This window comes from Orcinus orca, chromosome X, assembly GCF_937001465.1.
Source record: "Orcinus orca chromosome X, mOrcOrc1.1, whole genome shotgun sequence".
In the NCBI taxonomy this organism is placed as follows: domain Eukaryota; kingdom Metazoa; phylum Chordata; class Mammalia; order Artiodactyla; family Delphinidae; genus Orcinus; species Orcinus orca.
Window position 1 is genome coordinate 103,013,021 of NC_064580.1, and position 15,979 is coordinate 103,028,999.

General features: G+C 40.9%; 1 protein-coding gene across 2 annotated transcripts in view; it reads left to right on the forward strand.

Moving 5' to 3' along the window:
• The window catches only part of IL13RA1 (interleukin 13 receptor subunit alpha 1), a 65,201-nt gene that overhangs the window by 34,738 nt on the left and 14,484 nt on the right, over positions 1–15,979 (forward strand). For both annotated transcript variants that reach the window (XM_049704689.1, XM_049704690.1), the window contains exons 5-9: positions 979–1,166; positions 3,892–4,043; positions 9,931–9,978; positions 10,263–10,395; positions 13,848–13,944. In XM_049704689.1, the coding sequence (XP_049560646.1) occupies positions 979–1,166; positions 3,892–4,043; positions 9,931–9,978; positions 10,263–10,395; positions 13,848–13,944 (618 nt within the window). The remainder of the gene's footprint in view (positions 1–978; positions 1,167–3,891; positions 4,044–9,930; positions 9,979–10,262; positions 10,396–13,847; positions 13,945–15,979) is intronic.

Below are 15,979 nucleotides of genomic sequence, written 5' to 3' on the forward strand. Positions count from 1 at the left end.
AGCAAGATACCAGCATTTAGAACCACACAGTGGAGTAAGACACTTAGAAAGCGATTGTGTTCTGGAACATTGATCTGGCACTGGTTGGAGGACACTGATAAAGTCAGAGAGGTCAGTCTGGAGAAGCCATGAAGCCTCAAGTGATGAGGACCTGAAACGGGATGAGGGGAATATCATAGGAGAGAAGCCCAGAAGCTTTGCAAAGGAAGAAGTAACAAAATTTGGTGATAGAATGTAGGGAAAGCGAAGAGAGGTGATTGCAAAGGCTCTGATCGAGAAGCCCAGAGAAACTGAGTTCTGACTGATGGAAACTGGGATGGTTAGAAGAAAAGGCAGTTCGGCAGGGAAGAGGGGGCATCCGTTTTGGCTGCTGAATTTGAGGTGGGTGGAACGCTCAGGTGGAGCAGTTAGGAATCTGGGACTAGCTCCAAGGCGAGAGGTCAGGATTAGGAAAATCCTCAGTGCAGAAATTCTAGTCAAGGGGTGGAAGTGATAAATGGGTGAATGGATGAGGGAGTAAGAAATAGAGAGGGATATGCAGCGGGCTGAGGACCGGATGTGAATCCTCTGAGAATAGGAGAAAGGAGAGGAGCAAGCCAAGAAAACAAGGAAGGAGCAGGCAGAGGGCCCAGAGGAGAGCCATGGGATTGAGCAGATGAGGCATTTTCAGGAAGCGTAACATTTCTCATCCTGACCTCATGCCATCTCCCATACAGAAGAGGAAGAAGAGTCAGGACTCTTCTAGTTTCTCTAACTATTGAAAGTACCAATATTCATGAAAAAGGATCATTCACTTCTTCCTAGAGTATGAAATGGAGCCACATTATAAAATAGGGCTTTAAAAAATGCTACCCTGCCAGTTTGCAAATATGGACATCTTCAGTCATTTAAAAACAACCAAACAAATAAACTTCTACCTTTGTTTCTTGAATATCTGGTTAAAAATAATGCAGAAGGTTGTCTTATTTTATCTTGCAGGCACAGCAGCCTAGGAAAAGTTCTTCAGTGTGAAGACATCTATAGAGAAGGTGAACACATTGGTTGTTCCTTTGCTCTGACTAAGGTGAAGGATTCCAGTTTTGAACAACACAGTGTCCAAGTAATGGTCAAGGACAATGCAGGAAAAATCAGACCATCCTTCAATATAGTGCCTTTAACTTCTCATGGTACGTTTTAGAAGTCCTCTAAGGCAGTGTGGATAAAAGTGTTATTTTTTTGAACATCAATAGAAATAATAAAAAATGATGATTTTTGGTTTGAAGATCTTCCCAGAAAAAAAAAAGGGACTATATTTATGTATATATTTCTTCGCTCCTTTTTAAAGAAGCAAGCTTGGAAATTCTCATATTTATCGAGCACACATGCCACATGCTTTATCCTTGTTTACTTATGAGTACACTGAGCCTTAGAGCAAGTAGTCAGTTGCAGAACCGAGATTAGAACCTGGGCTCTGGGACTCAAGATCTCCAGAGGATGCTGCTGCAGAATAAATGTGACTTAATATAGTTCCTGGATAATCTGCCTCTTAGTTAAAAAAGCGCTTAGACTGGAGGTGGAGTGATCAGGGGTGATATTCAAACTGTCTAACATTCTGGGTGACCCAGGCACTGATCATTCAGAACAACCAGTGCAGCTGAGTTTCAGCCCACTAGAAAGAGTCCTCAACTTAAAAACTTAAGAGACCTGCTTAAGGTCCTAGCTTCTTCACTTTGGACAAGGCATATACACTCTAAGGGCTTCCTCATCTGTAAAAGGGGGTACACAGTTCCTCTTGACCTCAAAGGATTGTTGTAAGGTCCAAATGATGTGAGCTGTATAAAAGCGTTTTGTAAGTCTCTATAGCAGAGTAGTGTAAGCGTCACGTTTATTTATTTGTTGTGATATCCCGACAGAGAGCTCAGATTCTGGCTAAGTGGTACACAGAAAATTTATAGGCAAATAATCATGAATTGACAGAGGTTTCCAAGTCTGAGTAGAACACTGTTTACCGCCGCTTCAGACAGCCATGGAAATGAATTCTAGTAGTGCACGCAGGATAGCTTAGTTTGTAGGCTGGGGCGGGGGGTTGTTGTGCGGGGGTGTGTGCGGAAACTTGCCAAGTAGGATCATCTGAAGCAAAGACCTTCTCTGCACCCCCCGCCGCCCCCCGGCTTGGCAGGTTGTCCTTGTTGGACCTTTTAAAGCTCATTTTGCTGCTCTTCTTCCTAGAGATTAGTGGTGATATAAAGGGAGATCCTGGGCTTCCCTGGTGGTGCAGTGGTTAAGAATCCGCCTGCCAATGCAGGGGACACGGGTTCGAGCCCTGGTCCAGGAAGATCCCACATGCCACGGGGCAACTAAGCCCGTGCGCCACAACTACCGAGACTGTGCTCTAGAGCCTGCGAGTCACAACTACTGAGCCCGTGTGCCACAACTACTGAAGCCCGTGCTTCATGCTCTGCAACAAGAGAAGCCACCGCCATGAGAAGCCCGCGCACCGCAACGAAGAGTAGCCCCCACTCGCCGCAACTAGAGAAAGCCTGCACGCAGCAATGAAGACCCAAGGCAGCCAAAAATAAATAAATTAATTAATTAAAAAAATAAAATAAAGGGAGATCCTTCTCAGCTAGAAGATGACACTGTCAAGTTGTTTTCTGTTAATTATCCATTCTCTTTTGTTGCTCGGTCTTAAGCATAGTTGACTCCTGAAAAACTAAATTGACTAGGCTAATTTTTTGTTTTTTACTTTCTTTTAAATTGTGGTTATAATTATATAACATTAAATATACCATCTTAACCATTTTCAAGTGTACAGTTCAGTAGTGTTAAGTATATTCACATTGTTGTGCAACATATCTCTAGAACTTTCTCATCTTGTAATACTGAAACTCCATGCCCATGAAACACTAATTCCCCCTCCCCCTGTCCCCCTCCTCCCTCCCCCAGCTCCTGGTAATCACCTTCCTACTTTCTGTTTCTATGACTGACTACTTTAGGTACCTCGTATGACTGGAATCATACAGTATTGGTCCTTTTGTGATGGACTTATTTCATTTAGCATAATGTCCTCAAGTTTCATCCATGTTGTAGCATGTGACAAAATTAGGCTGTTTTTTAATGTTCAATATTTATTTATTTATTGGCTGCGTTGGGTCTTAGTTGCAGCATGCGGGCTCATTTGTTGTGACACTCGGGCTCCAGAGTGCGTGGGCTCTGTAGTTGCAGCACGTGGGCTTAGTTGTCCCACGGAAAACAATGCTAATTTTTTTTGTTTTGTTTTGTTTTGTTTTTTGCGGTATGTGGGCCTCTCACTGTTGTGGCCTCTCCCGTTGCGGAGCACAGGCTCCAGACGCGCAGGCTCAGCGGCCATGGCTCACGGGCCCAGCCGCTCCGCGGCATGTGGGATCTTCCTGGACCGGGGCACGAACCCGCGTCCCCTGCATCGGCAGGTGGACTCTCAACCACTGCGCCACCAGGGAAGCCCAATGCTAATGTTTTAATTGTGGTCTTTGATTGGCATAAGTGAGTGTCGCCTGGGGAAACCGCTTGTACCTGATGCTCCTTGGTACCCATCATGTAGAGGCATATCTGGACCTAAGCACTTCTTTTCTTTACCCTCCTTGTGGCAGCTAGATGTCCTGATTATACCCCAGCCATGTCCTAAGCAGATGCAGATCAGAGTTCATGTCATCTGGCAGACACCCCAAAGATGTTCCTTAGATACATTTACTAGGCGCCCTATATTAATTGTGGCTAATCAGAAATTCTAGAACTGTATGTCTGATCATGTAAGGCCATTAAAAGCATCAGCCCTATTTTGATTTACTCTGTGACCTTCATTGTCTCTACCCATATGTGTATCTCATCAAAATAAACTCTGGAAGCTAATTTGTATTCTTCTATTTCTATCAGTGAAGCCTGATCCTCCACATATTAAAAGTCTCTCCTTCCAAAATGGTGACTTATACGTGCAATGGAAGAATCCACAGAATTTTTATAGCAGATGCTTATCTTATGAAGTAGAAGTCAATAACAGCCAAGCTGAGACACATGATATTTTCTACGTAAGTTTTTTTTTGATAGTTGTTATTTAGATATTTTTCTTTCACTTGAATTTCTTACAGTGTAATAAATTGAAATATCAGTGAAATGTAGCTTTTAGATTTGTCATCTGATGATGATGGTGATGATGATGATGATGATGAAACTTCTCTGAAATAGAGGATGGTGAAAGGTTTGGCAGTTTATGGTAGCATCGGCTGCAAGATTCCAGCCATTCATTAATTCATTTGTTCAAAAACTTTTTATTACGTGCCTACCATGTGCCAGGCACTGTTTTATGTGCACATGACACCTGCCGAAAAGAATTTTTTCCCCACGAAGCTTACCTACTAGAAAACAAGTGTGTAAACGAGCAAGCTAATTTTAGAGAATGAATGTTATGCAGAAAATTAAATGGGGGTGATGGGAAGTCCTGAGGGAATATTAGGTAGGGTAGTCATCCGAAGCGATGACACTTGAGATGCACAGGAGCTAGCCATTTGACGATCTGGGGGCGGAGGGGACAGCGTGTACAAAGGCTCTGAGGCAGGAATGAACTTGGCATGTGTGAGAAAAAGGAGACTGGTGTGACCAAAATGTAGTAGGAAGAGATGTCTGAGCATGAGGCTGGGGTCAGATTATGTAGATACCTGGAGGCTCCAGTACAGCCATTCAGTTTTCTTGGCGTTTGTGGCAACTAAAGTAGTCAGTACTGAGTAGTCAGTATTTTTTGGATTATGTACATTTACGCTATTTGTAATCTAATACAAAACATGCTAATTAGAGGTCACTGTGGGGCACTGGGCATAACTGGATGTGGCATAACCTCCAGGCCTCAGTCTCATTGTTACACTTTACAGCAGAGGACATGAACTCGGGCCTCAAACATTTTTGTTTGGACCACAAACAAAGTGGGGTTTTGTTTGCTTGTATATTAAATTTGAATTTTTTACCCAGATTTAAAACTGTGGTACCTGACAGTGTAGTTGCCATAAGGTGGCGCCTTAGGACCACGTGGACTGCCCCACTCATTTGTGTGCCACCTGCCTGGGCCCTGTGTGCATTTGAGTTTTAGAGGTTAGAAACCAAGTATATTATATTGGTTTTTAAAGGAGTCCTGAATCTCACATGTGGGCAGATTCCTTGGTCCACTTGCTTTAGCTCATCATGGGAGTTTCAAAAACTAAATTATTTTATTTACTAAAATAAGCTGGTATTAACAGGCTGTAACTCCAAGAGGAAGTGACCAGGTCCACAGCTGAGCAGACCTCTTCTGGATATTTGCAAATGAAGGCGTTTGCTGAAATAGAATAATCATTATTCGTACCAGAAACCTGAATCCCCAAATAATGCCACAAAGGAAAAGGCAAAGGGCTTCCAAGTGGGGAGGGGGTGAGACTTGAATTTACAACCAAGTGAGTTATCCGAAAGCCGAATATGCTTGACTATTCCAGCCTTTACTGTTCTCTTCTGTCTGAAATCCTGAGACACGTGCTGCTTGCATTACTCACTTGGTACTGAATTATGTCCTGCTAGTTACCCATGATCTCTACCAAGAAATATAAGCTCCTGTAGGGAGGAGTTAGGTGGTGTTTACTTTGTGCCATTCCTGCTACTAATACCAACTAACATATATTAAGCAATTACTATGTATTAGCTATTTTAATAAGCACTTTATTTGAATTGTCTCATTTGGTCCTCACAATAACTCCAAGGATCTAGATCCTGTTTTTTTTTTAATAAATTTATTTATTTACTTATTTATTTTTGGCTGCGTTGGGTCTTCGTTGCTGTGCACAGGCTTTCCCTAGTTGTGGTGAGCGGGGGCTACTCTTTGTTGCGGTGCATGGACTTCTCATTGTGGTGGCTTCTCTTGTTGCAGAGCACAGGCTCTAGGCACGTGGGTTTCAGTAGTTGTGGCACGCGGGCTCAGTAGTTGTGGCTCGCGGGTTCTAGAGCGCAGGCTCAGTAGTTGTGGCACACGGTCTTAGTTGCTCTGCGGCATGTGGGATCTTCCCAGACCAGGGCTCGAACCCGTGTTCCCTGCATTGCCAGGCAGATTCTTAACCACTGCACCACCAGGGAAGTCCCAAGGTCCTGTTGTTTTGTCCCCATTTTACAGATGAGAAAACTCGGTCCCAGAAGTTACTTGTAAGGTCACATTTCTAATAAGTGATAGAGTCAAGATTTCTGTAAAAGTCTGACCCCCGGGACCACCTCAATACTTCCTGTTAATAGTAGCAGCCATCACTTATTGTTTATGATGTGTTACAAATATACTCTTCTATGTACTTCTTATACAGTAGCTCATAACAATCGATGAAATAGGTTCTCTTTTAACCTACATTTTACTGAGCAGCTAAGGCTCAGAGAGGTTAAGTAACTTGCTACAGGCCACATAGCTTATAAGTATGACTTCAGAGGTTGGTCTCCATGTATTAAGCTTTGACCAAGAACACTTGGTATAAGACCATGTGCATAGTCACCACTTGATAAATTCTTGTTAAATTGAGTTACCTTTTTTTTTGCAAACTTCTGAACTGAAGAGAGCACACTATACTGTGGAACTTTATCCATCAAAACCAGAACTATAGTTGATTTGGAGTTAACTCTGTTTATACACTTGAGTTTAATGTTCTCTCTCTTAGCAGATGTTCACCAGCTGTTTCTTCCCCTAGAATGTCATCAGCTTTTTGTGTGCTTGCCGATTTTGAGCTCTGCTGGTTAGACCCTTTTTGTTTCTTTCTGCAAGACTTTTTTGAGTAATTCTTTTGCCTGGTGTTCTAGTTAAGAGGGGGAAGTAGGCTGGAACATGAATGGGTGCCACCACATGGTGCTGGGTCAGAGGTAGCTCATGACAGAATCATAAAGTAAGAAGTGACTTGGCTTTGACTACCTCCATCCCCGCCAGCTATCTACTTGGTGATCTGTATCCTTGTTTTCCTTTTCTCACCGAAATATCTGAGCAGTTGGTAAACTACACAAAGAGATTTACATTTGAACAAGAGCCCAGAACTATCAATTTACACAATGATTTGCTGACTTTGGAATATATATATCTGGGAGATGGTCCAGGGGAGGGGGGACATCAGCCTGCAACCTGGTCCCTCAAGTGGTAGTTGGCACTTGTGATTCCCCAGCAGGCCTCTGATTCCGAATGGCCAGCACTGGTGTACAGTAGCCCCCGAGTGGCCTTTGCTCTGCCCCTATATGAAATATTGATAGGATGGCTCTTCATCATTCAGTTGGCCTTTCACTCTTCACAAATGCTGGTAGGAACCATTTAGTGAATGACATTGAATGCCAAAGATCATAGCGTGTGTTCTGGTCTTTGTCCCATGTTTAAACATCTCTTTGATAGAAGTTGACTATTTTTTCCATGTTTATTGAGGTATGATTTACAAGTAAAAATTGTATATATTTAGGTTGTACAATGTGATTATTTTAAGGTGCACAACATGATTTAATATACATATACATTGTGAGATGATTATCACAAACAAGTTAACACATTCATCACCTCACAAACTTACCTTCTTTGTGTGTGTGATGAGATAGTAGATTTACAATGTTGTGTTAGTTTCTGCACAATACAGTATTATTAACTGTAATCATCATGCTGTACATTAGGTCCCCAGAATATATAACTGAAAATTTGCACCCTTGACCAACATCTTCCCATTTTCCTCACTCCCCAGCCTCTGGCAATTACCATTCTACTCTCCGCTTCAGTGAATTCGACTTTTTTGGATTCTACATACAAGTGAGATCACACAGTATTTGTCTTTCTCTCTCTGACTTATTTCACTTAGCATAATGCCCTCAAGTTCCATCCATGTTGTCACAAATGGCAGGATTTCCTTGGGGCTGCTAGATCGTATGGTAGTTCTATTTTTAATTTTTTGAGGAACCTCCATACTGTTTTCCATAGTCACTGCACCAGTTTACATTCCCACCAACAGTGCACGAGGGTTTCCTTTTATCTACACCCTCTCCAGCACTTGTTATCACTTATCTTTTTGATGATAACCACTTAACAAGTATGAGATAATATCACATTGTGGTTTTGATTTGCATTTCGATAATGATTAGTGATGTTGAACATCTTTTCATGGACCTGTTGGCCAGAAGTAGACTATTTAACTAAGCAACAGATTTTCATGTGTTGATTTGGAAATATTTACATTTTAAGAACTGGTTGTTCTCTTTACTTCAGACAGCACATGACTTAAGTTGTGTAGAGGAGAAAATTGCATTTTACTTTCTTTTCTCTAACCCAGTCATTTTTGGTATATTACACTCTCAACAACGGAGCATAATAGTTTTCTTTTTTTAACTTTTTATTATATATAGTATACTATAGAAAAATTGCAGAAGTCATTATGTACAGCTCAATGATTTTTCACAAATGATTTTTAACTTACATAATCAGTACCCTAGAAGCTCAATCATGACTCCTTTTGGTCACTACTTTCCCAAAGAACGATTATTATCCTGACTTCTAATCCCATAGATTAATTTTGTTGCCTCTTTTTAAACTTTATATAAATGAATTATACAGAACTTTTTTTGTGTCTGTCTTCTCTTGTTCAATGTTATGTTTATGATATTCACGGATATTGTTGCCTGTGGTTGAAGATGCATCTCATTGCATTCATTCCATCATGTCAATATACCACATTTGATTTATCCATTCTCCTGCTGATAGACATTTGAATAGTTTCCAGTTTGGAATTTTATGAATAGAGTTTTTATGAACATTTGCACACTTATTTCTTGGTGCACATATGTGTACATTTCTGTTGCACATATATGGGCCATAGGGTTACATATGATTGTCTCTAGTAGATAATAAGTTTTCCCAAATGGTTGTGCCGATTTACACTACTAAAAGCAGAAATTGAGAGTGCTAGATGCTTTACATCGTCACCAACACTTGGTATTGTCCAGTAGGTGTGTGTATCGTTATCTTATGGATTTAATATGCATTTTCCTGATAACTAATGAAGTTGAGCACTTTTTCCTATGTTTATTGGCAATTTGAATATCCTCTTGTGAAATGTCTGTTCAAGTCTTTTGCCACTTTTCTGTTGGGTTGTCTGTCTTTTTCTTATTAATTTATGAGGTATATGTATGTGTGTGTATTATATATAAATATATATTTTATATATATATATATATATGCAAGTCCTTTGTCATAAACTGCAAATATCTTTTCTCACTCTATGCATTAACTTTGAATTTCCTTAATAGGATATCTTTTGGTAAACAGAAGCTTTTAATTTTAATATAGATGATTTTTTTTTTTTTTTTTTTTTTTTTTGCAATACGCGGGGCTCTCACTGTTGTGGCCTCTCCCGTTGCGGAGCACAGGCTCCGGACGCGCAGGCTCAGCGGCCATGGCTCACGGGCCCAGCCGCTCCGCGGCATGTGGGATCTTCCCGGACCGGGGCACGAACCCGTGTCCCCTGCATCGGCAGACGGACTCTCAACCACTGCGCCACCAGGGAAGCCCTAATATAGATGATTTTATAAAAATTTTTCCTTTATGGTTAATATTTTTTTGGTCCTATTTAAGATATCTTCCTACTTTAAGGTCATGAGGATGTTGTATGTTCTCATCTAAAAGCTTGCTGTATTTATGTATTTATTTATTAATTTATTTTAACTTTCACATTTAGATCTGCAATCCATATGGAATTGACTTTGTAAATAGTGTGAGGTAGGGGTCAAGATTCTTTTTTTTCACATATGGATATGTAATTGACCACTTATTTTTAAAAACCTACCTCTTTTCACTGCACCTGGTCCTCTGATAATGGCATAAAAGAGAACTTGTTAAAACGGTTAAATGATATAAAGTGTGGTCTTTAAAACTTTTTGAATGTATTCATTTTTTATATTTTCAAGGTTGAAGAGGCCAAATGTCAGGATTCAGAATTTGAAGGAAACCTAGAGGTCAGTAAGTTCAATTTTAGCTATTTGGGCTTAAACTCAGAGTAATTGGGGGTGGGACAGGGTGAGCATATCCTAAATTTGAACTGCTTTGAGAAAAACAAACTACTTTGTTCTGTGGATTATTGCCAATTTTCTTTTTCAGGAGTTAAAGTCAGATAATTTGTATTGCAATACAAAGTCTTAATCATATACAAAAGTTGGCAGATAATTAAATTTAGGATTCAGAAGCAGAGAAAGAGAATAAGCTGGTAATATTCCTTGTGTGCTTTTATTTTATATCTAAGGGTACAATTTGTTTCATGGTCCCTGGTGTTGTTCCTGATACTCTGAACACAGTCAGAATAAGAGTCAAAACAAATAAGTTATGCTATGAGGATGACAAACTCTGGAGTAATTGGAGTCAAGCAATGAGTATAGGTAAGAGAATGGGATTTTATTAAAAGTTAAACCATTGATACATGGAAACTAAGTTGAAGCAGAAACTTGATTGTGGGAAAGGGCTGTTCTTCATTCTTTTTTAAAAATTTTATTTATGTTTGGCTGCATTGGGTCTTCATTGCTGCATGCGGGGTTTCTCTAGTTGTGGCGAGCGGGGGCTACTCTTCGTTGTGGCGCACGGGCTTCTCATTGCGGTGGCTTCTTTCGTTGCAGAGCACGGGCTCTAGGCGTGCATGCTTCAGTAGTTGTGGCACGCGGGCTCAGTAGTTGTGGCTCGCAGGCTCTAGAGCACAGGCTCAGTAGTTGTGGCGCACAGGCTTAGTTGCTCCGCGGCATGTGGGATCTTCCCGGACCACGACTCGAACCCATGTCCCCTGCATTGGCAGGCGGATTCTTAACCACTGCGCCACCAGGGAAGTCCCTGTTCTTTATTCTTGACGTCAGCCAGAGAATACTTACAATTGAAATGTATTTTCTGTTTAATTATTGTCGGATCACTCAGGGTTAATTTACAATATGCAGCTCTTTGAAAATTTGCAGTCCAAATGGTGTTATCCTCTCTTCTGTCCTGTCTGTATCTTTGTTAACAACCTGAACAAAAATATAGAAGGCAGGCATGATTAAATCTGCAGATTGTGCAACGCTAGAGTACTATCCTATGTGCTGGTAACAGAATCAAGAGTAGGACAATGACCTTGATGGCATTTTATAGAGATAAACATATATCTAGGTTTGAAGAAAATCAGTTTCATTTATTAATTGAGAGGCTGAGCAAGCTATCTGCCAGGGTCAAGTACAGGATTGGAAAGACATGTCCCTTATGGATGTGTGTGCTGTGGGGTGAGGGATAGGGTTTTATTTGACTGTAAGCTCAAAGTGACTCAACATCGGTCCCTTAAATATCCCCCAAAGGCATACTGCAGTCATAGGCAGCAGTGATAGTGCAGCATCCAGAACAAGGGGGTGCTGCAGGGTGGGGCACAGTGTCCTGGCCACATCAAAAGTATACAGCATCCCATCCTGGGCACCACATTGTAAGAGGTGCATTGGCAGACTGGAATCTTTCCGTGGAAGGGTAATCAGGATGTTGAAGAATCTCAAAATTTGGGGAAGAACAGTTAACGAAGTAAGCTTAGGGAGTCATAATTGCTGAATTCTAAGATTTGAGGTATTGTCAGGTAGAAGAGGGAGTAGGCTGTCTTTTTTGTGGCTCCATGGGCCAAAACAGGACCAACTTAAGAACTTTCTAACAGCTATCTAACAGTCAGAGAGACAGGTTATTGAAGTAGTCAATTCCCTATTAATTGAAAGACTGAACAAGCTAAGTGCCAGGCAAGGTTGTATTAGTTATCTATTATTGCATAACAAATTAGCTCCAAAATTAGTGGCTTACGAAACACATATTTGGACACAACATTGTAAAGCAACTATACTCCAATAAAAATTAATTTAAAAAAAAAACAAACAAAAAACAAGAAAACACAACATTGTAAAGCAACCATACTCCAATAAAAATTAATCAAAACAAACAAACAAACAAAAAACACATATATGGGACTTCCCTGGCGGTCCAGTGGTTAAGACTCCATGCTTCCAATGCAGGGAGCGTGGGTTCGATCCCTGGTTGGGGAACTAAGATCCCACATGCTGTGCAGTGCAGCCAAAAAATTTTAAAAAAATAATTAAAAAATAAAAAACACATATTTACTATCTCACAGTTTCCATGGCTCAAAAATCTGGGCATAGCTTAGCTAGGTACGTCTGGCTCAAGTTCTCTTATAAGGTTCCAGTCAAGCTGTTGACTGGGACTTCAGTCGCATCTGAAGGCTTGACTGGGGCTGGAGAATCCACTTGCACAATCACTCATATGGTCATTGGAAAGCCTCATTTCCACTCTGGATGCTGGATGGAGGCTGTAGCAGGTTGCATCATGTGCCCCAAAAAGATATGTTCAAGTTCCAACTCCTGGTACCTGTGAATGTGACCTTATTTGGAAATAGAGTTTTTGCAGATGTAAGCAAGTTAAGATGAGGTCATACCCGCTTAGAGCAGGCCCTAAATCCAATGACTAGCATCCTTATCAGAAGAAGAGAGGATACACAGAAACACAGAGAAGAGGGCCATGTGAAGATGAAGGCAGGGATCGGAGTGATGCAGCTACAAATCCAAGGAACACCAAGGATTCCTGGGAACCACCAGAAGCCAGGAAGATGCAAGGAGAGAGTCTACTCTAGAGCCTTCAGAGGGAGCATGTCCCTGCTGATACCTCGATTTGGGATTTCTAGCCTCCAGAGCTGTGAGAGAATATAGTTCTCCTGTTTTAAGCCAACCAGCGTGTGGTGATTTGTTACAGCAGCTCTAGGAAGCTAATACAGAGGGCTCTCTCAGTTCCTTACCATTTGGATCTCTGCACAGGGCTACCTCATGACATGGCAGTTGGCTTCCCCCAGTGCGTAGTCCAAACGAGAGAGCATGAGGAAACACCCAGTATGAGAACTGCAGCCCTTTATAACCTTATCTCAGAAGTGACATCCCATCACTGTTGCTATTCACACATGTAGTCCAGCCCACCCTTAAGGGGAGAAAATTATACAGGGGTGTGAATATCAGGAGGCAGGGATCATTTAGAGTCATCTTAGAGGCTGCCTAACACAATGTTAGGCCCTGAGATGCTTTCCAGATTTTCATGCCCTGGTGGAAAAGATGAGCATATATTGGGTTGGCCAAAAAGTTTGTCTGGGTTTTCTGTAAGATGCTATGGAAAAACCTGAGCAAACTTTTTGGCCAACCCAATAACTAGACATGCCATTCTAAGTGTTAGGTGTAGCAAGGCAGTTAACGAAAGTCTTTGGAATTGGACAGTGCTGGGTTTGAGGCTTGACTCCATCACTTACTAAACCCTCTGGACAAGCCACTGAACCTCTCTGAGCCTTACATTTCTCATCTGTATAAGTGGGAAGTAATATTATCTATCTCTTTAGCATAGATATAAGCATGCAAAATTACCTAGTATGATATCAGACATACAGTAGTTGCTCAATTAAGAATAGTAGTGGTAGTTGTTGTTAGGATTATTTTAGGTGTTCTAATAGTGCTAAGTAACCAATAAGAAAAGATAGTCACTGTTAATGAGATGACATATTTAACAAATATAACATCTTTGTTAATAGTGTCTGAAACCAGTTAAGATATCCTGGTTTCAGATAATCCTTAAGGTGCTTTTTCATCCATGGAATTTTAGGCACCAGAGCAGGACTTTTTTTTTCACTATTAAGATAACAAAAGATAAGAGAATTGAAGAGTTTTGGGAAATATGTTAGTGTAGAGGGCAGAAATATCTGTAATCTCATTAGTCTAATACAACTGTTGCTTGGTTTATTTCTAAAAGGGTTTTATTTCTCATGTCTTCCTCTTTGTTTTTCATTTTCCAGGTCAGAAGGCCAATCCAACATTTTACATAACCACGTTACTCATCATTCCGATCATCGTTGCAGCTGCAATCATAGTCCTTCTACTGTACCTGAAAAGGTAAGGCAGCTGCCCAGGCAGGCTTGACAGTTTCTGCTACCCTGGTTGCTATGGTTATTCTTCTTTGTGGGTGTGTTTGATGTTTCCCCAGTGTGTTGGAAGCATTTTGGCTCTACCTGGCTTTTTGGTAGTATGGCATGGCAAAGAAATATTATTGTACCCATTTTCTGGTGAGAAAAGTGTTGGATCCCAGGGCTCTGCTCAGGCAGTGCTCTCTTTGTATATTTTTAGAATTGTTGATAAGACCTATGTTCACTCTACTCTTTCAAATGCCTAATTTGTCAACAGTTGGTTGGTAGATCATAAGTTTTAGAAATGGAGACCATTACCAATTAAATGACTTGTCTAGTGTGAATGCAAAACAGGTTGCTACTTAATGCTATAAGAAAGAGAACTTCAAGTTGTCTCTAAGTTACAGCACTCATTCCTTGAGAATGTTTTACTTTCTCAATTTCATCATAGGGACTAGTCTGGTGCTATTATTTGCTCTTTCAGTAAATACCTAAAGTTGGAATAAGGTTATTAAGCTGGTTCTAGAATCAACATTTTATCGTTATTTCAGTATTCTTTAAACATACGTTTGTTGAGTGCCTATTTATGTGCCAGGCACTGTTGTTATTGCTGGGGTTGTGGCAATGAACAGAACAAAGTCCCTATCTATGGTTTCACTTAGTGAGTAGTAAAGTTGTGGAGTTGGGCTGGGGAGAAAGGCTAGGAAGTGATATGAGGCTCATCTTACATAGGATGCCAGGGAAGTCCTCTCTGAGAAAGTGACATTTGAGGACAGAATTAAAGGAGCAAACCAGTCAGCTATTCAAAGAAAGAGTATTCTAGGCCAAAGGAACAGCAAGTGCAAAGGTCCTGAGGCTGGAATGAACTCCGTGTGTCTTGTTAGAGGAGAGCATGCAAGGGGGAGAACAACAGGAAATGAGGCTGGAGAGGCTGGCAGGGCCAGATCATGTAGGCTATGGCAAGGAATTGAAATGTTATCCTAAGCATGATGGGGAAACATGAGAGAGTTTTAATCAGGGGAGGGATGTGATTGGATTTACTGTCGTAAAAGATCATTGTATTGCTGAGTGAAGACTTGACTTGGACAAGAGTGGAGGCCGGTAGACTAGTTAGGAGGTAGTAAGAGGTAGTCTGATGTGGAATATATTTTGAAGATGGAATTAATAGTGCTTGCTGATGGCTGCTTGTCTTCGAAGGTGTGAGGGAAATTGAGGATTCAAGGATAACTCTTAGATTTTGGGCTTCAGCAACTGAGTGAATACTAGAGCCATTTACTAAGATGGAGAAGATTGGGAGGAGAGCTGGCTTTAGGGAAAAGGTGAGGACTTCAGTTTTGAACATGAGAAATTTGAGATACCTATTAGATATCTAAGTAGAGATGCTAAATAGGTACTTGTATACATGAATCTGGAGTTTAAGGGAGAGGTTTGGGCTGGAGATAGAATTTTGGGAGTCCTTGGCATGTAAATGGATTTAAAGCCCTAAGACTGGAAGAGAGCACTAATAAAGTGAGGGAGATAAAGAGGACAAAAGAGAATGCTGGGACACATCAACATTTAGAGACCTAGGAGATGAGGTAGGTCCACCAAAGGGTACTACTATCAGATGCAAAAATAGAGTCCAGACAAAACTTTAATTCTAAAATATACGTGCACCCCTATGTTCATAGCAGCACTATTCACAATAGCCAAGACATGGAAACAACCTAAATGTCCATTGACAGATGAATGGATAAAGAAGATGTGGTACATATATACAATGGAATACTACCCAACCATAAAAAAGAATGAAATAATGCCATTTGCAGCAACTAGAGATTATCATACTAAGTGAAGTAAGTCAGAGAGAGAAAGACAAATACCATATGATATCACTTATAAGTGGAATCTAAAACGTGACCCAAATGAACATATCTATGAAACAGAAACAGAATCATGGACATAGAGAATAGACTGGGGTGGTTGCCAAGGGGGAGGGATGTGGGGGAGGGATGGAGTGGGAGTTTAGGATTATAAGATGCAAA